This window comes from Megachile rotundata, chromosome 8 (assembly GCF_050947335.1).
Source record: "Megachile rotundata isolate GNS110a chromosome 8, iyMegRotu1, whole genome shotgun sequence".
Taxonomy (NCBI): domain Eukaryota; kingdom Metazoa; phylum Arthropoda; class Insecta; order Hymenoptera; family Megachilidae; genus Megachile; species Megachile rotundata.
In genome coordinates, this window is record NC_134990.1 from 11,893,497 (window position 1) to 11,918,138 (window position 24,642).

Genomic DNA, 24,642 nt, shown 5'->3' on the forward strand with positions numbered 1-24,642 from the left:
AACTGTAAAATACAATGTTACTTATACATTTAATATTAAACGATACAATACTTGATAACCTATCTGCACTGAACAAATCTTCCCACAAAAAGAAAATTATTTTGATATTTTGTAACGATTCAAAAAATTTCTTTTACTTGAAGTTGTTTAATACTGTTAAGGGAATGTTCACTAAATGTAACAATTTTGAAAATGACCAAAATTTTTAACAACTCAAAAAATTTATTTTATACGGTGTCTTTTAATTTTGTTAAATGAACGTTCAGTAAATGTAATAATTTTGAAAGTAACAAAAATTTTGAACGACTCAAAAAATTTCTTTTACTCGACATCTTTTAATATTATTAAATGAATGTTCAGTAAAAGTAATACTTTAGTAAATAATGATCATACGAAGAAATAACACGAGACCGGTGATAAACATTTACAGCCCCTTTACGACGGCAGAATGCTATTTTGAATAACGCATGCCATGAATAAACAGGAATTTCATTTTGATGACGCGCAGAAGCGTTTAATGACACGCCGAATTAAATATGCAGACACGTCGCAGTATATCTATTTCGACTACTCTTTTCGGCCGATTATTTTAAACACGACCAGCTTGTCAAATGAAATATTTATCGGCAAACACGCTCGCACACGCTGCCCTGTCAATTTGGAATTCATTAAATATTAATAGAGGTCCGTAACTCGAAAATCCAGCAAAATTTCTCCCGAGATCAAGCCAATTTTCCGAGGATTACCGGTTTTCCGGATATAAAAAGCATTATTCGTTTCATTTTGTCGATTTGAAATAAACGCGTGTAATCTCATTGATTTCGTCGCTGGATTATTTCAAGTCGATTATTTTTAGACTTCTGCGATGTTGGTGTAATCAAAGTATGTTGTAGTTCATGCGAAATTAGAGGGAGTTTTAGTCATCATTTTCATGGTTTCTTACCACGCATGGAATTATGGACACGTGGAATTAGGGACGTGTGAAATTACCACGCATGGAATTATGGACGCGTCGAATTATTACGCGTGGAATTACCACGCATGGAATTATGGACGCGTGGAATTACCACGCATGGAATTATGGATGCGTCGAATTACCACGCATGGAATTACCACGCATGGAATTATGGACGCATGGAATTACTTCGCGTGGAATTACAGCGCGTGGAATTACCACGCATGGAATTATGGACGCGTGGAATTACCACGTGTGGAATTACAGCGCGTGGGATTACCACGCATGGAATTATGGACGCGTGGAATTACCACGCATGAAATTATGGTCGCGTGGAATTACCACGCATGGAATTATGGACGCGTGGAATTACTACGCGTGGAATTATGCATGCGTGGAATTACCATGCATGGAATTATGGACGCGTGGAATTACTACGCGTGGAATTACCACGCATGGACTTATAGACGCGTGGAATTACCACGCATGGAATTACAACGGGTGGAATTCCTACGCATAGAATTACGGCGCGTGGATTTACTACGCGTGGAATTACGAATTTGTGGAAGACTAAAAGCCTTCAAAGTTCGAAAACACTGACGTCACAAGATGACCCTGCTAAATAAAACAATAATCGTCTTATTCCAACAAACGAAATTAGCATTCGACGAGAATATCTCTAGGTTCAAAAAAACCGTACGCGACAATTAATTCGTTATAAAATATCCTATCAATTTCATCTATTTCATTTCATCCAACTCCCTTTCAAATGATATTTGCACTTCGCGGAGTGGGCGGTCCGCGATATTAATATTTCGATATTAACGACTTTGACTCTGTGTGCGTATCAGGCGAATAAAAAGAAAATCCAATCGACATTTCTAGCCACCGAAGATCAATGGACAACTTTTAGGTGCATCCGGTGAAAAATTGGAAAATGACTAATCTCGTCCCTTCGGAAATGATTAATCAAAAAATACTTCTGCTTGCAAGTTTGTGTGAGGACAGTTTCAATGAAACCACCATTTTTTTGTATTATTTGTTAGCGAGACTAATATTCAAAATGAATGGCAACGTGTAATATTTGAAGATATTCAAAAATTCAAAAAATTCAAACAATTCAATTAATTCACATAATTCAAACAATTCAATTAATTCACATAATTCAAACAATTCAATTAATTCACATAATTCAAACAATTCAATTAATTCACATAATTCAAACAATTCAATTAATTCACTTAATTCAAACAATTCAATTAATTCACATAATTCAAACAATTCAATTAATTCACATAATTCAAACAATTCAATTAATTCACACAATTCAAACAATTCAAATAACGTGTAATATTATTCAGCTGCTCCAATAATTTGCTCCAATTAATTTTTAAAGAATTGAAAAAATATAGAAATATATATTTGAATTTTGTTTATAGAATTTTTCGTACAATAAAATATTTGATTTGTTGAATACCAGGTGAGTGAGTAGGAAAATATGAGTAGAAATAGGTAATGATTTATTTCTGAATATTTTTCTACGTGATAACGGGCATACTTCCTCGTTGTGAGTCCTTATCCTGAGTTAAAACAGTGCAAATCTGTATTCATTTCGAGGTCTCCCCGTCAGAGGCGTTGGCTCGATAACGCGAAGAAAATATCATGGTGTGCAGATTGCTATCATCACCGTTAATTCTCATTATCCTTTAATTTTATAAGCGTATCGCGGCGCCCAAGAGCGGACATACCTACGAGACTGCTAACACACTCGGTTCCTTGAGACGACAATATTCGTCTTTTTACTGTCGTTGCGAGTTCATGACATGAATTCTAATATCACTTTTGAAGAAACTGAATTTTGTGGAAATTTAAGACGTCTTCATTTGGTATAGGATGTTTTATTTAATTTGAAGGAAGTTTGATTGAAGAAGGATTTGAATAGTTGAATATTTGAGTGCTTGAATAGTTGAGTACTTCAATATTTGAATTCTTTGAATTTTAAAAATTTTATGAATATCTTGAATAGTTTGAATATTTAACATTTTTTTAATATCTTGAATATTTTGAATAGTTTGAATATTTTGAATAGTTCGAATAGTTTGAATAGTTCGAATAGTTTGAATAGTTTGAATAGTTTGAATAGTTTGAATAGTTTGAATAATTTGAATAGTTTGAGAGGTTTGAATATTTTGAATGATTTGAATAGTTTGAGTGGTTTGAATAGTTTGAGTGGTTTGAATAGTTTGAGTGGTTTGAATAATTTGAATAGTTTGAGAGGTTTGAATATTTTGAATAGTTTGAGTGGTTTGAATAATAGTTTGAATAGTTTGTATAGTTTGAATAATTGATTTTCTTGAATTCTTTGAATGTTCTGAATAATTCAAAATATTCAAGGTATGCAAAAAATTCAATTAATTCAAAAAGTTCCAAAGATTCAAACAATTCAAACAATTCAAATAATTCAAGTCATTCGAATAATTCAAAAAATTCAAAGTATTCGAATAATTCACAGAATCCAAAAAATTCAACCATTCAAACTATTCAAGCTATTCAAAATATTTCGAATTGTTTGAGTATCTCGACTATTCTGAATAATATCTTAAATAATTTGAATACCTCAAATTTTCTGAACATTTCACCTAAACATCTGAACATACAAATCGTTCCAAATAAAATTCGACTACCTCTAAATTCAGCAAGCAACCAGTTCAATCACCCAAAGTTGTACAAACGTAATTTAAAATAAAATATGCAAGCAACACCAGAGAGATTACTCTTCCTTCAGAAAGTAATATTTTTTTTTCCGGACACAACCGTAGGGTACCCTCTATTTAGTATTCCAAACTTCATGCCCTCGACAGACACGAAAATTAATTATGTTAGCTAATTATCTTACGGGGACTAATTTTCCATTCACCGTTTACGATTAATCATGCGTCTCGTGTGGTAAATAACGCGCCCACGTTTTCGTTTCGGGGAAACGCCACGATATCCAACACCTTTGCATAATGGTATTTTCATGGCTCTGAATAATTCAACTTAACCACCGAATAATATGTAATTGAATAACCTACAAAATTATACAAACCTTACTTTTCAATTTTTTATTAGGTTACTCATTTCATTGTGGCAATTAAAATTCAATTTGATACACAAGATAGAACAAAAACTTTTTGCAAGAAAAAATTGTTAAATTAATTGAGGAATAAACGATTTTATTGAATAGATTCAATAAAATATGAAGAATTTTTTCAATAAAAATTTATTACACGAAGGAACATAAATATAAATGTTGATTCATGATATGAACAATATTATTTGTTTATCTCCTCGTTGTTAATATTTTATATAAAACATTTTCGCATTTTGGCAATTACAAGTACAGTCACATGTGTAGTCACACATGAAGTCACATATCTAGTCACATATCTAGTCATATACGTAGTCACATATGTAGTTACATATGTAGTCGCATATGTAGTCACATATGAAATCACACATCTAGTCACATATGTAGTCATATATGTAGTCACCATATGTAGACACATATGAAATCAAATATGTAGTCACATATGAAGTCACATATCTAGTCACATATCTAGTCATATATGTAGTCACATATGTAGTCACATATGTAGTCACATATGAAGTCACATATGAAGTCACATATGTAGTGACATATGTAGTCACATATGTAGTCACATATGTAGTCACGTATCTAGTCCCATATGTAGTCACATATGAAGTCACATATGTAGTCACACATGAAGTCACATATGCAGTCACATATGTAGTCACATATGAATACACATACGAAGATTAGCAAAAAGTCATCAAACAAAGGGTTGTAAAATAACAAAATATTAAAATGGTATGACAAATGGCAAACAAGGGTATCGCGTGAATTTTTCAAGCTCCATATACACGGTCTATCGATCTTCGTAGCGGGATAAGACGTAAATCTATACGTCGAGAGGTAAAAGGAACCCCCTGCGGAGGGGTGTTTTGGCACCCTGTCGCGTGGACAAAAGCGTTGACCGATCGTATATAGACGGAATTCGAAAGGGCGATCCGTGGAAAATGAAGTCAGCTCTTGGTCCCGTCACCGACGGAGCCAGAGCACCGTTCGGCTGGCGCCTGTCTGACGCCCCTTACACCCTCCATGCATCCCCTATCACCGTTCTATCCGAGATACCCGACGACGAACGCGACACCCTGATTAAAACGCCAACTCCGTGTGTATCGGACCTCCAAGCTTCGCTATTTCCTTCCAGAGTCCACCTACAGGAGGTAAACATAGGGGATGACGGAAAGTAATTATAGCTTCTTGTAAAGTCCGAAATAACGATACAGGATTAACTCTTCTCTCGATAGGCTACTCACCGCCCACATCTTGCCTTCTAATCGATAATAAATATCATTCGTGCAATTTTAACTGTCACTTTTATGTCCATATTAACAAATTCTTACATTTAAAATATCGTATGTCATAAAATCCTAAAATTACATCTACATGTCGCAATGTAGCCACAACCCAAAATAGGTCCACATATGATAATATCCACACGTGCCAAAGTCCACATGTCCTATATTCCACATGTGCCATAGTCCACATGTGCTATAGTCCACATGTGCTATAGTCCACATGTGCCATAGTCCACATGTCACATAGTCCACATATCCCCAAGTTCACATGTCCCCAAGTCCACGTGTCCCCAAGTCCACATGTCCCCAAGTCCACATGTCCCAAAATCCACATGTCCCATAGTCCACATGTCCCATAGTCTACATGTCCCATACTCCACATGTCCCATAGTCCACATGTCTCATATTCCACATGTCCCATAGTCCATATGTCCCATAGTCCACATGTCCCATAGCCCACATGTCCCATAGTCCACATGTCCCCAAGTCCACATATCCACAAATCCACATGTTCCCAAATCCACATATCCCAAAGCCCATATGTCCCAAAGTCCACTTGCCCCAAAGTCCCTACACCCCATAGTCCACATGTCCCCAAGTCCCTAAACCCTATAATCCACATGTCTCCAAGTCCCTACACTCCATACTCCACATGTCCCAAAGTCCCTACATCCGAAAGTCCCCATATCCCAAACTTGCCACCCATATTCGCCTCCCAAACCTCTAATCCCCTAAAATCCTAAAATTCGAAAACGTAGATAAACACGGTCGAACAGTTCCATTGAATGACGTCGGATTTGCATCTGGCCAGCAGCGAATTAACCGCGACGAAAGGCATCGTTCTCGCAGTGCACGGCGGGTGCCGTCGGTGTGTCATTACCGGCGTCGACGCCACGCGTCGCCAGCTTGCAAGTGGCGCGTCGAGTGCTCACAATCAGCTGGGCTTGTCCGCAAATAACACCGGGGGATGATTATGATTGAATAAGGCCCGTAATTGAGGCTATTGAGCAATTATATAAATAACAAGCACACATCGAGCGGACACCGTGGCAACGGTAAGGGGCCCCATGAACGCATACCACGAGTGCGGCTCAACTGCCTGGGGTGTTATTTCAGCATGATGGGTGGTGAGTGTACTGGGAGTATGGGTCGTTATGGGGGCGGGAGAGCTCCTCTCGTTCTCTCTATCTCTCTGTGCTACCCTTCCGCTCCGTGTCCACGAGGTACATCAGCGAGTTGGCTGGAAAATTACAGTGCAAACATAACCTGTACACTGTGGAGCCCTGGGCAGAGTTGCTGTACTGTTAGGTGGGGCCGATGATCTCGAATTGCCTTCCACTCTACTTTTCCCTTTTCTAATGCCTTCGATGCTTTGAATATATTTCATACGAAACAGGCAGTCTACTCAGAAATTGTTCTCACATGACGTTACATGAATGTATTTCATAGGGTAAGATATCCCTCAAAGCTGAAAGGTCAAATTTCTTGTTAACTGATTAAGATTGAAACTGTATTTGATGCTGCAAATTTGTTGGAAGTATTTTGGCGCGTAGAATTTTGGTGCGTGGATTTATTACGCGTGGAATTACGGAGCGTAGAATTACTACGCGTGGAATTACGGCGTGTGGATTTACTACGCGTGGAATTACTACGCGAGGAATTATGAACGCGTGGAATTATGGATGCGTGGAATTACTACGCGTGGAATTATGAATGCGTGGAATTACTACGCGTGGAATTACTACGCAAGGAATTATGGACGCGTGGAATTATGGATGCGTGGAATTACTGCGCGTGGAATTATGGACGCGTGGAATTACTACGCGTGGGATTACGGTGCGTGGATTTATTACGTGTGGAATTACGGTGCGTGGAATTATGGGGCGTAGAATTACTACGCGTGGAATTACGACGCATGGATTTACTACGCGTGGAATTATGGATGCGTGGAATTACTACGCGTGGAATTATGGATGCGTGGAATTACTGCGCGTGGAATTATGGTCGCGTGGAATTACTACGCGTGGGATTACGACGCATGGATTTACTACGCGTGGAATTATGGATGCGTGGAATTACCACGCGTGGAATTATGGATGCGTGGAATTACAGCGCGTGGAATTACGGCGCGTGGAACTACTACGCGTGAAATTATAGCACGTGGATTTATTACGCATGGAATTATGGACGCGTGGAGTTACTCCGCGTGGAATTACGGTGCGTAGACAAATGTACCACGCACATGTGAAATGACGACACGTTGAAACGCAACCCATAGAAATACAACATGTATAATTACCATCGGCAGAGAAACCCCGCACAGAAATAGGACTCGCAGAATTACTACGCGTAAAATTACGACGCGTGAATCGCTGATTTAACGAACGGTGAAACGAAGCGGTTCTTTTCGTCTTGCATTCAAGAATCAAACGTTGAATCGATATTACTCCGCAATGCTCCCCGAAACGCTTCGACAAAGCACTTTTCTAATTGTTTTCGACAACATACGCGCACGTACACACACTAGTCTACGAGTAGCGACCCTTTTAAATCGTTGAACAAATGGATGAAACTCTTACCACGGGGTTGAGGTTTTAACCGGCCGTGCCTGCCTGCGAAACCAATTGCTTGATTGCGTTTATCCTCGGCTTTTTAAAAGAAATAAAAGCGTATCGCAGATTACTTCTTATGACGACAGGCTAACATCACCTGTTCGACTTAGGCAAACTTTCTTACGCCATATATCGATCACGTTCGTACTGATACGGTTTTCACGTGTTTTCTTGTAAGAATTTTATAGAATTGCCAAATAATTGGAATTATTGTGAGACGTTGTATATGGATTATATAGAAAGTGAAAACGTGGAATCAGCACATATGTGAAAATATAGCTGTGTTGTAGTACTGCTATTTGATACATACTTCACTAATTAGTATATTTTAATACAAGTGCAATATCTGATGAAACCCTAATATGTCAACATATGAAAAATGCATATGTCACATATGAAAAATGCATATGTCACATATGTAAAAATGCAACTCTGTTACACTTCTGCAACTTCATACGTCACTAATTAATATATTTTAATACAGCTGCAATATCTGATGAAACCATAATATGTCAACATATGAAAAATGCATATGTCACATATGGAAAATGCATATGTCACATATGTAAAAATGTAACTATGTTACACTTCTGCAACTTCATACGTCACTAATTAATATATTTTAGTACAGCTGCAATATCTGATGAAACCATAATGTGTCAACATATGTAAAATGCATATGTCACATATGAAAAATGCATATGTCACATATGTAAAAATGTAACTCTGTTACACTACTGCAACTTCATACGTCACTAATTAATATATTTTAATACAATTGCAATATTTGATGAAACCATAATATGTCAACATATGAAAAATGCATATGTCACATATGTAAAAACACAGCTATGTTACAGTGCTCCTCGACAACATATTTAAGGGTTGAGAACCAAGCACACGATATCGAGTGAAGTGTTACCTACTCCCCAACTACTACACATTTTCTCATTTCCAAAAGAAGGAAATATATTTTATACACGTGTGAATTGATACATTGATGCTATGTGTCTAATATATACTAATACATTTTCCAACGTGATCCATTATAAAGAATTAGAGACAATAGTGGACGCTGAGTATGATTGATGAGAGGGCGTGTATGGTCTCGGGTTACTAAACCATAAGTGAATTATCATTGACAATGGCACAGTATTTCGTTATCGTGATCCAGTCACGAGAATCAACAAATATTGGCCAACATTCGTCGTTTAAATAAATTATGGAAATTGCGTCATTTTAAGTTCTATCGTTTTTTATTAACAAGCAAATATGTACGTCAGAGAGATTGTAATATGTTTATCTTTATTAATTAAATGTTTGCATGATTGCAAAACTGTTTTCTTTTAAATGAAATCTACTTGATAAATTTTGCTGTTTTGGTGAATGTTGATGTAATCAGTTTTATTTTAGTTTGTGCAATTATTGAGATTTTTGGGGTATTAGATTGTTAGGTTTTTGGATTTCTAGATTTTTAGATTTGCAGATTTTTAGATTTTTAGATTTTTAGATTTTTAGATTTTTAGATTTTTAGATTTTAGATTTTTAAATTTTTAGATTTTTAGATTTTTAGATTTGCAAATTTTTAGATTTTCAAATTTCCTGGTGCTAAGATTTATAATTTTTCAAATTCTGTATTTCCTAAATTTACTACCCTTATTTTCTACGCTCTGAATTTGTTACTCTTTGAATTTCCTACTCCCCCAATTCTCTACTGCTCTAATTCCCTATTTCCTAAATTTCCTGCTCCCCTAATTCCCTATATTCCAGATTTCTTACTCCCCAAGGTTCCCATTATCTTAATTTCCTATTTCCCATATTCTGTACGCTCCAGATTCCGCACTCCCCCAATTCCCTACTCCCCAAATTTCTTACACGTTGAATTCTTTTTGTACCAAACTCTCTATTTTCTGAATTTTCAAGTCCCTCACACCCCAAATCCCAAAATTAGCAAACCCCCAAATCCCCAACTACCATTTCTCCACCATCACATATAACATCCCCCATTCCAACTAAACCTGCAACGTTTTTCAAAACTTGATCCCCTTAAAAGCAATGCAAAGGATTCACAGCCCATTAAGTCTCTTCAAAATGACGGAATAACACAGTTAGCCTTCCGCAGTCCACATAATCTTCCCCGACCGCATTAGAGTGCAGTCATCCTCTGTTTAGAGTTATGCGTCCAAGTGCGGACCATGTTCCCGCATTTACGGTTTAAGTCGTATCTTTTATACCGTTCATATGTGTTTACTGATAGTCAATGTGGACACTCTTAGCAGCGGAATAGCCACGAAGAGGGATAGAGTTAGATCGCGATCCATTGGTGTTGATGATACGGGGTTGTTCGGTGACCACGAGGGTTGTGCATTTTATTCCCGATCGTGGGTCTGGATTCCCGACGCCTCGTAGATAACGCACGTTCAGTCCTATTTCAGGGAAGGCCTTCCTTCTACGTGGTTCACTTATCTGTACACACACGGACATTCGAATGGGTTCGTGCAAACAGTGACACCGGGATGGATAATACTCTGATGCAATAATTTAATACTGCCGTCTGTTCGAAACCTAAGCGATAATTCCTTGATCGTTGACGGTAGTTCTATGGGAAAGTTAGAGACGACGCGAGGAGTAGCTCTGGTCAATACGTATCATATGTGGAACACATACGTGAAATATACTGTAGGACGTGGGTTGAAAAATTTCTTCAAAATTCTACGCGTAGTAATTTCCACATGTGAGAACTCCACGCATAGTAATTTCCACACGTGAGAATTCCATGTGTAGTAATTTCCACATACCGTTTAAACCTTTCAATAATGTTATCGTAGTAAAGGTAACCCAATGATTTTTCATTGCGATACCCCGTTTCATAACCATGAAAAAAAGCACGAAAACTGCGAAAGAGAATGAAACCATGGGCGCGTGAAAAGAAGCGAGAAAAATGATTAAGAAATTCACAGCGGCGAAAGATAATACGAAACGGGCAGAGAGTGTGCTAAGACCCGCGGAAAGAATGAAATATTTCAGCGGAGTTAAATTAAAAATACGTTCGTTCTTAATTATGTCAAATTTATACTCGACCCTCTCTCAAATTATTTACCACGCCAGATCCACCAGCAAATCCTTGTTTACGAAAAACAAGCAAATAAAAGGAACAAGAAGAGCCGCGAGATAAAATGTACGTGAAACGCTGGGTAATCGTTAATGAAATGCGATATTAACGTTAATGAACGTTTTCGTAACTGTTTTCAGTATTTCGCTTTATTCTCGGCAGCTGTGGGAATTATTCTGGTGCGCGCGGGGAAATACGCGGCGTAGAGTTATTACGAGTGGAATTGTGACTCCGTGGAAATACGGAGCGTGAAATTATGACGCGTGGAATTTCTACGCGGGGATTTATGGACGCGTGGAAATACTACGCGTGGAATTATGGACGCGTGGAATTACTACACGTGAAATTATGGAAATTACTATGCATGGAATTCTCATGTGTGGGAATTATTACACGTAGAATTCTCATATGCGGAAATTACTACGCGTGGCATTCTCATATATGGAAGTTACTACGCGTGGAATTCTCATATGTGGAAATTACTACACATGGAATTCTCACATATGGAAATTACTACGCGTGGAATTCTCATATATGGAAATTACTACGCGTGGATATCTCATATGTGAAAATTACTATGCATGGAATTCACATATGTGGGAATTATTACACGTGGAATTCTCATATGTGGAAATTACTATGCGTGGAATTCTCATATATGGAAATTACTACGCGTGGATATCTCATATGTGAAAATTACTACGCATGGAATTCTCACATGTGGAAATTGCTGCACGTAGAATTCTCATATGTGGAAATTACTACGCGTGGAATTCTCACATGTGGAAATTACTACGCGTGGATACCTCATATGTGAAAATTGCTACGCGTGGATATCTCATATGTGAAAATTACTACGCATGGAATTCTCACATGTGGAAATTGCTACACGTGGAATTCTCATATGTGGAAATTACTACGCGTGGATATCTCATATGTGGAAGTTACTACGCATGGAATTCTCACATGTGGAAATTACTACGCATGGAATTCTCATATGTGGAATTTACTACGCGTGGAATTCTCATATATGGAAATTACTACACATGGAATTCTCATATGTGGAAATTACTACGCATGGAATTCTCATATGTGCAAATTACTACGCATGGAATTCTCACATGTAAAAATTACTACGCGTGGAATTCCCATATGTGTAAATTACTACTAGTAAAAACTCGACACATGGAATTCACACACACGCAAAATAATCGCAACAATTTACAAAACAGCTCGCAACAATTATTTTGTCCCGAACATCAATACAAATTTCTCCACCAAAATAATTACCAAAAGAACAAAAAAATAGTGACACCATAAGTAAACGTCTGCAAAGTTAGCGAGAAATTATTCGTTCCATTCCCATGAAATAGTTGCAAGGCTTCTCGTGCGCGAAAATTGAGAATAAAGGAACCAGGGAGAAGAAGCTGGTCGAGCTATCTCGAGTCTGCGTTTCAGATATGTGGAAAGAGTACCGAACAACACGTGAAAACACCTAACTTCGCATAGAACAGATATCAGGCGTGACGATCGTTGAACTTTCAGTAGCATTGCCCTTCCGGCAATGTCTATTCCTTTATATTGCATACGATTTCCTGCTCGCGAACGGAACACAGGAACGCTACCTATTGTGCAGTGTCTTGATTTTGCTTCAAAGTTTCATTCTGATTCGCGACAAAACCACCTGCTGAGAATTCGACTCGAAAGATTTTCACGGGAAGACTTATTTGTGATATTCATTTGGATTTAAGATGAAGTTGTTTATCTTATTGCTGATTTTATTACTCTTCTTACTTTGTTATAATTTATTTGATGTGTTCAATAGGACAGGAGGTCGTGAAGAGCAAGATTAGAAAAATGTTCATCAAAATTTTATTTTATGTATGAGTGTATTTTTGTTAATTTTAAAATGTTAATGTGTTCACATATGATAAAATGTGTGAAGATTAGGAAGAACTAGGTTCATAACAATTTTATTATTTTATGTATGAGAATATTTTTATCAATATTAAAATGTTAATGTGTTCACATATGATAAAATGTGTGAAGATTAGGAAGAACTAGGTTCATAACAATTTTATTATTTTATGTACGATTATATTTTTATGAATGTTAAAATGTTAATGTGTTCACATATGATAAAATGTATGAAGATTAGGAAGAATCTGATTCATAACATTTTTATTATTTTATGTATGAGAATATTTTTATCAATGTTAAAATGTTAATATGTTCACATATGATAAAATGTGTGAAGATTAGGAAGAATCTGATTCATAACAATTTTATTATTTTATGTATGAATATTTTTATCAATGTTAAAATGTTAATATGTTCACATATGATAAAATGTGTGAAGATTAGGAAGAACTTTGTTCATAACAATTTTATTATTTTATGTATGAGAATATTTTTATCAATGTTAAAATGTTAATATGTTCACATATGATAAAATGTGTGAAGATTAGGAAGAATCTGATTCATAACATTTTTATTATTTTATGTATGAATATTTTTATCGATGTTAAAATATTAACATGTTCCCATATGATAGAATAAATAAAAAACAATTATTTTGCAAAGAAATATTTAATTTTGAAATTTTTGTGAGATGTCTTATCGATTGCAATGACAATTAACTATCGTCCTAATTTCCATCAGTGTCGTCCCATGAAGACCGTGGCTCACGAATGACGGTGGAATAGGGACGACGATTGGACACGAAGTGTCGGATAAACCGCGTGTAAGCGGAAGTCGAGTTTCCAATTAAAACCGGATGACCCGTAGAAATAGTCGATCGACAGTATTCGGTGTTAGTCGCATACCGGGGTTAGTGAACCAAAACCTCAAGAACCAGAGATCGTGGAGCAGTAAACTGAATCGCGGTTACATCTGACACTGTCCGTCAAAAAATATAAATACAAGCTTACAATCAGTGTAACCTTAAATAAATAAAATAATCTTTCTGTAAAATGAAATAATTTTAGAAAACAAACAGTTTGAATCATTCATAATGCAATTGATTTGATGCAAAAAAAATTGATTATGTGATGTAATTTTTAAACAAAAATTTGTTCATTGAAATTTTTATTTATAAATTTATTTTTTCATTTATAAATGTATGCATTTATCAGGTGCAAGTATGCTAAAGTCCACAAAGAATAAAATCTGTAATTGTAAATGTATAATACAAGATTAATTAATATAAACATGTATTAATTAATAAAACATGTAGTTATAACGAATACAACAAAGTACGTAAACGTAAGGAAAAGCATCGAAGGTTTAATTGTAAGAGAATTAGGAAGAATAAAAGCAGTGATTTTGAAAAGGTAATTTTAACAGAAAGTGCTATTACCGTTCGTTAAATCTACTTCCTTTACGTGACGAAAGCCGATCTAAGCTCGAGCACGAAAAGGAGGTCAAACGAAGTGCTTTTCCTCCGATTCGAAGAAACTAATTTCTACGGGGCAAAGGGATCTCGATTAATCGTTTATCGAACGTATCCTGTTCCTGTGATTAAAGTCGATCTAGTGTAAACGCCGCGGTCGACGACACAGATTCGATACAATGGAACGCGTAATTCGGATACTTGGACCCGATACTACGAGGATATTATCACCGTCAGATCTGTTTAATTGTCGCCTAACACCGGTTGTTCTAATGCTTCCTGTCTAACCGGGAACTAACCTAGAGGAAACATAACTGTCCTTACGATCGTGCTTCGCTGAGAAACTATCTCGATACGACCGAAGACTGAGTATCGCACTGAAGTATGGACAAATTCGTTTAGGTAAATTATAGTAGAGAAAGAAGTATAAAAATGTAATAGTAGGGCATTGTAATATGAGTGTTAAATATTGCGATGAAAATAGAGGTACGTAGAATTATAATTACAATTATTAATAGCTATTTTATAATTTAGAGATTTTTGGTAACAGCACAATTCTTTTAATTTCTTTTTCATAGCGTCGATTTTAAATTTAAAGTAGAGTCAGTCAAAGATAAAAGCGCGTCTGATATACCGTTGACTTGTACTACTGTTTACATAAAGAGCACGCTGCTTTTCTCTTTCATGACAAAATAATCAGGAACTGCTGAAATACGGAAGACAGAGAAACTGTTTATTTCGAAGGAGAATATGTGTGATAAATCATTAGGATTCGTAAGGAGTGAACATACTTGAAACTTGGTACCTGATACCTGAAACCTGATACTTGTAACTAGAAACTTGATATCTGAAACCTGACACTCGATACCTGAAACTTGATATGTGAAACCTAATACTCGATACCTGAAACCTGATACTCAGAACCTGAAACTTGATACGTGAAACCTGACACTCGATACCTGAAACCTGATACTCAGAACCTGAAACTTGATATGTGAAACCTAATACTCGATACCTGAAACCTGATACTCAGAACCTGAAACTTGATACGTGAAACTTGACACTCGATACCTGAAACCTGATACTCAGAACCTGAAACTTGATATGTGAAACCTGACACTTGAAACCTGAAACCTGATACTTGGATCTCGAAACCTGATATCTGAAACATGATACATGATACCTGAAACCTGATACTTGGAACTTGATACGTACTTTTACCGACCAGACTTGTAACTCGATACTTGAAACTTGATATTTGAAACCTGATACTTGATACCTGAAATCTGATACTTGGAACTTGATACGTACTTTTATTTTGCTGCGTACTTGATGACTCGAGAGTGACTCTTCGAAGAATTTTTACGTTTCACAAAAGCTCGGAGTGGGCTAACAATTTTTGTGACATTGCCGAGGGAAAACAGTTTCTGATTTTCTATCGGTTTAGCTAAAATTCGGCGGGAGATGGAAATGCGAGTGACGTATGAAGTGTGTCTTTTCAGTGAGCAAGTAATAAAAGCAGCAATACCTCGACACGAATGGAAAACTGCAGACTCTACTGCTAAGGTAAGGGTTCGGATGTGACTAAGAAACCAAAAATACTTAGAATGTAATGACTCTAATAATGAAAGGTTAAGCATGAAAGTTTGAAAATAATTGAAAATGTTCCGCTTTAAGGGTGCTTTAACTCGGCTCAGCATTAGCGACCATTCGATCACGCATTACTGAATTGTTCAAACATGCAAAGCGACAAGAAGCTATTACCGTCAATTTTTCTTAATTGTTCCCTAATGTCCCTAATATCTATCTCTATATCTTTGTAAGTACAACGGTATTAAAACATGGCTCAGTTCTTGTCAGTTTCATAGAGCGTAAAACTCCATTTCTATTACACTAGGGATTTATTCTGATCCTGTCTTTTGTCAAAGACAGATGTCTCTGTATAAAACCGTTCGATCAAATGAATGAATGGTCGAACGATACTCTAAAATTCGGAATTATTGAATCGTGCTGATAGACTTACACGAGGTAACCCACTTTAACAGATGAACGTAATTAGCTCAGAACTTACTGTTACCGACTGCGAATGTGATGTGGAATCTTATTATGTGGCACTGGACAGTAAGGTTTAGATCAGTACAAAAAGGGGAATATGGAGTTTGAAAAATTGGATATTCTATGGTGTTAAATTTGGAAATTTATATACTTATGAACATTACATAATTTTTATATTTCTTGGTGTTTAAATTTTTTAAATTATCAAGTTCCTAAATTCTTAAATTTCCAAATTCTCAAATCCCAAATTCTCAAGCTCCTAAATTCCTAAATTTCCAAATTCTCAAGCTCTTAAATTCCTAAATTCCCAAATTCCTAAATTCCCAAATTCTCAAGTTCCTAAATTCCTAAATTCCCAAATTCCCAAATTCCCAAATTCCCAAATTCCCAAATTCCCAAATTCCCAAATTCTCAAGTTCCTAAATTCCTAAATTCCCAAATTCTCAAGTTCCTAAATTCCCAAATTCCCAAATTCCCAAATTCTCAAGTTCCTAAATTCCTAAATTCCCAAATTCTCAAGTTCCTAAATTCCTAAATTCCCAAATTCCCAAATTCCCAAATCCCCAAATTCTCAAATCCTCAAATCCTCAAATCCCAAATTCTCAAGTTCCTAAATTCCTAAATTCCTAAATTCCCAAATTCTCAAGTTCCTAAATTCCTAAATTCCCAAATTCTCAAGTTCCTAAATTCCTAAATTCCCAAATTCCCAAATTCCCAAATTCCCAAATTCCCAAATTCCCAAATTCTCAAATCCTCAAATCCCAAATTCTCAAGTTCCTAAATTCCTAAATTCCTAAATTCCTAAATTCCTAAATTCCTAAATTCCTAAATTCCTAAATTCCCAAATTCTCAAGTTCCTAAATTCCTAAATTCCCAAATTCCCAAATTCCCAAATTCCCAAATTCCCAAATTCTCAAATCCTCAAATCCCAAATTCTCAAGTTCCTAAATTCCTAAATTCCTAAATTCCTAAATTCCTAAATTCCTAAATTCCTAAATTCCTAAATTCCCAAATTCTCAAGTTCCTAAATTCCTAAATTCCCAAATTCCCAAATTCCCAAATTCCCAAATTCCCAAATTCTCAAATCCTCAAATCCCAAATTCTCAAGTTCCTAAATTCCTAAATTCCTAAATCCCCAAATCTCTCAACTCCATATTCCCCCAAATCCGCAAATCCCCGGCCTCCCAGTTCCTCTACACGGCTTACCATCCGCGTCTAAATATTTTGAAAGGACCATCATACGCTCGCAAAGCGTCGCTCCCATCGTTCGCAGGTTGAACGCAAAGGACAGGTCTTTATTTTTTAATTCACTCGCGTTGCATATTAAACTCCCGTTGGTTCGTTCGCAAAGTTGCCACGACAAGACAGACAAGACGTTTTATCGTCACCCAACAAAGGATATTTCGTGGTGAACCAGACACTTTGATCGTTTCAGTTTAAGCCAGAGTTACAAAGACCGGAATAAAGAGAAAAGACGGAGCTAACCGATGTGCCTGGGACCACCAACGACTCGTTACTTAATACGGCTTAATCCTTTTTAATTAAATGCTCTTTCGATCATCCTTAAGACAATCTAAAAAGTATGGACCAATTTCTGCGAATGAACTCGTTATTACGGATATTTCAATCATTTCTGAACCGTTCAACGAATGCAGAAATTACAAAATTTTTTAATTTGTCTTTATATGTAATATTATAGCTGTGATTAGTTTGACACACCCGGTGCGTCATGCTGAAAGGGGGTTGATACGTAGCTAACGTTTATGAGATCAAGTCCAATTATTTGCACAGTCGATGGATACCAAATGACGTAAAATTTCAACTTTCTTTGCCATAATATTATAGCTGTGATTAGTCTGACACACCTGGTGCGTCATGCTGAAAGGGGGTTGATACGTAGCTCACGTTTATGAGATCAAGTCCAATTATTTGCACAGTCGATGGATACCAAATGACGTAAAATTTCAACTTTCTTTGCCATAATATTATAGCTGTGGTTCTGACGCACCTAGTGCGTCATACTAAGAGAGGTTAGATTTATGAGTTTCAGTCAAATTATTTTCACAGTCAATTGCTATCAAATTGACATAAAATTTCAACTGTATTTTCACACTGTAACTATGATTAATTATGACGCACCTGGTACGTCATGCTCAAAGAGTTTATATACGTAACCCACGTTTACGAGTTCGTAAAAATTGCATCTATAATGCACTATATACATGTACTAAATGTGTACTGAATTAAAGGGAAGAATTTACGAACCTCATATTTTTACGTATTTTTAATTACAGCGATTTGAGCGTACGAGGTTACGCGTTTCGTTTGTGAATATCAAACGAAAAATTACGCGGAAAATCGTGCGTTTTGCAGACTGATGTTACGCAATATTCCAATAATTTAATTCTGCATCACTCACCGAAGCCAGTGTCTCTTCGTGACGGGTGTGTGACAGCAAATAGCATCGTATTGATCAGCAATCCAGACGATAAGTATAATATAAAAAGCAGTCGATGTGTCGTTGAAAAACTCGGACATAATTGCCTCCATTCCTGTAACAGACGATCACGCCGAATCAATCATCTGAGAGTGATTGCACGCTACAATGATACACAAGTAATATTTATCTGCTACACTTTTTATTCGTTTGTAAGCTTTAATATTGTTATTTGCAACTTTTTACTGTTTACAATTTTTATTTGAAATTAGAAGATAAATTATTTCTGTCAGTTCAGAGTGACGTTAACATCAATTTTTGTTTTAAAGATGCTATATGTTTAGGCTAGAAAAGTGAAACTCGGCGGGTGGGAATATGGAGATAAAAATTTGGGAATGTGGAATTATCATGCGTGAAATTACCTAGCGAGGAATTACAGCGCGTGGAAATACAGCATGTGAAATTACTACGCGTAGAAATTCCACACGTAAAGGTACCATGTGTGGAAATTACTACGCGTGGAATTCTCATATGTGGAAATTCGTCGCGTGGAATTATCATATGTGGCAATTCGACGCGTGTAATTCTCATGTGTGGAAATTCGACGCGTAGAATTCTCATATATGGAAATTCGACGCGTGGAATTCTCACATATGGAAATTCGACGCGTGGAATTCTCACATATGGAAATTCGACGCATGGAATTCTCATATGTGGAAATTCGACGAGTGGAATTCTCATGTGTGGAAATTCGACGCATGGAATTCTCATATGTGGAAATTATTACGCATGGAATTCTCACATATGGAAATTCGACGCGTGGAATTCTCACATATGGAAATTCGACACGTGGAATTCTCATATGTGGAAATTCGACGCGTGGAATTCTCACATATGGAAATTCGACGCGTGGAATTCTCATATGTGGAAATTATTACGCATGGAATTCTCAAATATGGAAATTCGACGCGTGAAATTCTCACATATGGAAATTCGACGCGTGGAATTCTCACATATGGAAATTCGACGCGTGGAATTCTCATATGTGGAATTCTCACATATGGAAATTCGACGCGTGGAATTCTCACATATGGAAATTATTACGCGTGGAATTCTCACATATGGAAATTCGACGCATGGAACTCTCATATGTGGAAATTGGACGCATGGAATTCTCACATATGGAAATTCAGACTTCACAGAATAATTCAACATAATTAGCTATTTTGTTTTCTTTTCAAATCGATAAAATATAGTGTCAATTCCTCGGTAGAAAAGTTTCAACGTTGTCATTAATCACCTCGGAGCGTCGTATTTCTGCTTGGTCGTTTTGCACTTTCGTGACCTGGCCACGACACACCCTAGGATACTTTTATTATTTCCGTCCGGCCCCCTGGGGGTTTTCATATCGTTACAATTCATTAGGAAACACGCTAGCTGTATAACATTGTTCTATACTTTCCTCGAAACGCATTAGCTTTGTTTTCTCTGAACAGGATTTAACCAGTAAGGTGCTACCTTGCTTGCATTATTTTACAGATCTGTTAGAAGCCATTTTTTATCATCTTTTATCTCTCTTTCAGTCTCTCTTTATTTACCTTGTATGATTACATTTATTATGGAATATTATTATATTCGTCATGTACATAATTATATCTATTCCTCATATGTGTCATGTGTGTAATTACATTTATCATGTGCCTCATATGTATCATGTGTGTAAGTATATTTATCATGTACATAATAATATTCATCATGTGTATAATCATATGTATCATGTGCATAATAATATTCATCACGTGTGTAAGTATATTTATCATGTGAATAATTATATTTATTATGTGTCTTATCATATGTAACATATGTCTCACCATATGTGTCATGTGTATAAGTATATTTACCATGTGAATAATTATATTTATTATATGTCTTATCATATGTAACATATGCCTCACCATATGTGTCATGTGTATAATTATATTTATCATGTGAATAATTATATTTATTATGTGTCTTATCATATGTAACATATGTCTCACCATATGTGTCATGTGTATAAGTACATTTTTCATGTGAATAATTATATTTATTATGTGTCTTATCATATGTAACATATGTCTCACCATATGTGTCATGTGTATAAGTATATTTACCATGTGAATAATTATATTTATTATATGTCTTATCATATGTAACATATGCCTCACCATATGTGTCATGTGTATAAGCATATTCATCATGTACTTCACCACATGTGTCATCATACGTACATAAGCATATGCATGATGAACTTCGTCTAATTATCATTACATCAAAAGATCCCTTTCCGTTTTATAAAAAAAAATTGACTAACGAGTACATTACACAAGCAGATATAAAAAATTGTAGAGAATAGAGTAGGGAAGTGAATTTCCGAAATGAGGGTTAGAAATTTTCACTGACACGTGACAAATTGTAAGGAACTTAGAGGGAGCATATTTTCGAGTTATGCCGTTCGTTGGTCGCTATGTAAATTTTCGTTCACGGCTTGTTTGACGGAAAGTCGTTTCAGACGAAATAACTTGGGCGATGTTTCACCCTATAAGTGAGATTTAACGTTCAACGCCTGCGAAACAATAAAAACGACTGGCGGAACGTACCGAACGTATCGTTTTAACGGTATAATGGCCCGTGGGGGTTGGTATTAAATTTACATGGGGCGAGTCTTGTACGCTGCACCACGAACTTTTAATTGTGCGGAAACTATTCGATTAATAGGACGAGCCGGTGGGTTTGATAGCAGACGATTGCCGGTATCGATTCCCTGAGTTGTTTCGCTATTTTTAAACCTCAAATACTCACTGCTAACAGCTATCGTCCCGATTAATAACTTACGGTGTTGTTTATCTCAATTTTTGACCAAGAAACCCTTTTTCTACGTTTCCCTAGTCTCGTTTGAATTTCATTTTCAAACGCGGCTGCTTTTTAATTAACAACAGTGTCTACCGTGGTAAACCCGCGGGAATAAAGGGACGGGTTTGTTTGTTGAAAAGATCAACCTTAGAATTAACGTACGTGTATCTTGTTATCTCTTCTTTTCATGTTTACGGTTTACCGCGATATGTACTATATTTTAATTAGGGATATAGGAATTTTGTGAGAATTCTATGTATCGAATTTCCATGCGTGTCAAATTTCCATATGTGAGAATTGTACGCGTCGAATTTCCATATGTGAGAATTCTACGCATCGAATTTCAAAGCGTGTCAAATTTCCAAATGTGAGAATTCCACGCGTCGAATTTCTACGCGTGTCAAATTTCCATATGTGAGAATTCCACGCGTCGAATTTCTACGCGTAGTAATTTCCATATGTGAGAATTCCACGCGTGGTAATTTCCACATATGAGAATTCCACGCGTGGTACTTCCGTATGTGAGAATTGTACGCGTCAAATTTCCATATGTGAGAATTCTATGTATCGACTTTCCATGCGTGTCAAGTTTCCAAATGTGAGAATTCCACGCGTCGAATTTCTACGCGTGTCAAATTTCCATATGTGAGAATTCCACGCGTCGAATTTCTACGCGTAGTAATTTCCATATGTGAGAATTCCACGCGTGGTAATTTCCACATTTGAGAATTCCACGCGTGGTACTTCTACGTGCCGAATTTCCACACATGAGAATTCCACGCGTCGAATTTCCACATATGAGAATTTCACGCACTAAATTTCCACACATGAGAATTCCACGCATCGAATTTCCACACATGAGAATTCCACGCGTCATAATTTCCACATATGAGAATTCCACGTGCTGAATTCCCACACATGGTACCTTTACATGCCGAATTTCTACGCGTACTAATTTCACGTGCTGTATTTCTGCACGCTGTAATTTCTCGCTCAGTAATTCCTCGCATGATAATTCCACGTTCCCAATTTTTAAAACAATTGTTTGTTACAAATTTCATAAATTTATTATCTTCACAATAGCTTTATAATTTGAGGAAGCACCAAAAGCTTCCTTCAGAATATTCTTCCCTTTCATACTTCTTTTTGCACAAACTTTACTGGAATTATTCGAAGTTTATGAATTATGCCGGCGATTGTTAAATGCTATGCACAAGCTATTATTCTATGGAGAAATTATAATGTATCGTTTACTCAGGCTGGTATTAACACGAGCGGAATTAATCGTATATTTAGCTACAAGTTTACGAGAACATTTTAAGCAAACATTTAACCAACTTCGATATTTTAACGAACCGATGAGAATTAAAATAGATGAGAATATTTCGCCTTCGTTGCAAGGATTATTTTGTTGCATATATTTTGGGAAAAAAGTGAGAAATATTATTAATTTGTCTTGTTGAATCGTTTGGTATATTTAGAAAGAAAATAGAATACATATGTGAAGAAATCATTAATATGAGACAGTTTAGCTAAACTGATGTTACTAATTTTTTCTAAATTACATAATAGAACAATTTTCATGCTACAAGTCTTTCCTCAATTTCCATTTCAAAATATTAAAAATAAAATTCTGTGAAAGCTTGAGACTAAAATATGTGGTCCACACAAATATCTTGAGTACGTTTAAATTTTTATGTAGGTGAAAAACTTGACAAAGGGAGTCAAATATTAACCCAAGAAAAGAGGGCATCGGTATATTGGACAAAAAGGTAGGAAAAGAGGCAGTAGATGAAGGCACAAGTAAAGGATGAATGGCTTCTAGACCAAGGGGACCGACCTCGGATAATTAGTTTCTTGATCAGACACGGTACAACGAAACAAACAAAAATAACGTGAAAAGAATGCTAATGAGTATCCTGCCAGCAGTTAACAACCTGAACGTACAAATGGACAACATGTGACACTTTTCTCGAACGATGGAGCGAAGAATTATTCGTCGACGGACAGGTAAAAGTAATCTAGATAATTCGCTTGTGGAGTGGTTGAATAAGAGGGTGTAAAGAGGTTTTGTAGTTGAGAAGGACTGTAGTTCTGATATTTTAAAATAGGTTACTAAATTTGTTGATTACCAAATTTTTGTATTTTGTAGTTTATGTATTAGGGAATTGGTATGTTAGTGAATTTTCAAGTGTTCCGAATTGTCACATACCCAAATTCCCACATATGCAAGTTTCCACATATGCAAGTTTTCACATATGCAAGTTTTCACTTATGCAAGTTTCCATATATGCAAGTTTCCACATATGCAAATTTCCACGTATCCCTATTCCCACATATGCAAATTCCTATATACTCAAGTTTCCATATATGCAAATTTCTACATATGCAAGTTTCCACATATGTAAATTTCCACGTATCCCAATTCCCACATATGCAAATTCCTATATACTCAAGTTTCCACATATGCAAATTACCATATATGCAAGCTTCCACATATGCAAATTTCCACGTATCCCAATTCCCACATATGCGAATTCCTATATACTCAAGTTTCCACATATGCAAATTACCACATATGCAAGCTTCCACATATGCAAATTTCCACGTATCCCAATTCCCACATATGCGAATTCCTACATACTCAAGTTTCCATATATGCAAATTTCTACATATGCAAGTTTCCACATATGCAAATTTCCACGTATCCCAATTCCCACATATGCAAGTTTCCACATATGCAAATTTCCACATATGCAAATT

At 36.2% G+C, this 24,642-nt stretch overlaps 1 protein-coding gene across 4 annotated transcripts in view; it reads right to left on the minus strand.

The window, feature by feature from the left end:
* The window catches only part of LOC100878712 (membralin), a 90,492-nt gene that overhangs the window by 37,410 nt on the left and 28,440 nt on the right, over nucleotides 1–24,642 (minus strand). For all 4 annotated transcript variants that reach the window (XM_003705439.3, XM_076534663.1, XM_076534661.1 and 1 more), the window contains exon 10: nucleotides 18,970–19,102. In XM_003705439.3, the coding sequence (XP_003705487.2) occupies nucleotides 18,970–19,102 (133 nt within the window). The remainder of the gene's footprint in view (nucleotides 1–18,969; nucleotides 19,103–24,642) is intronic.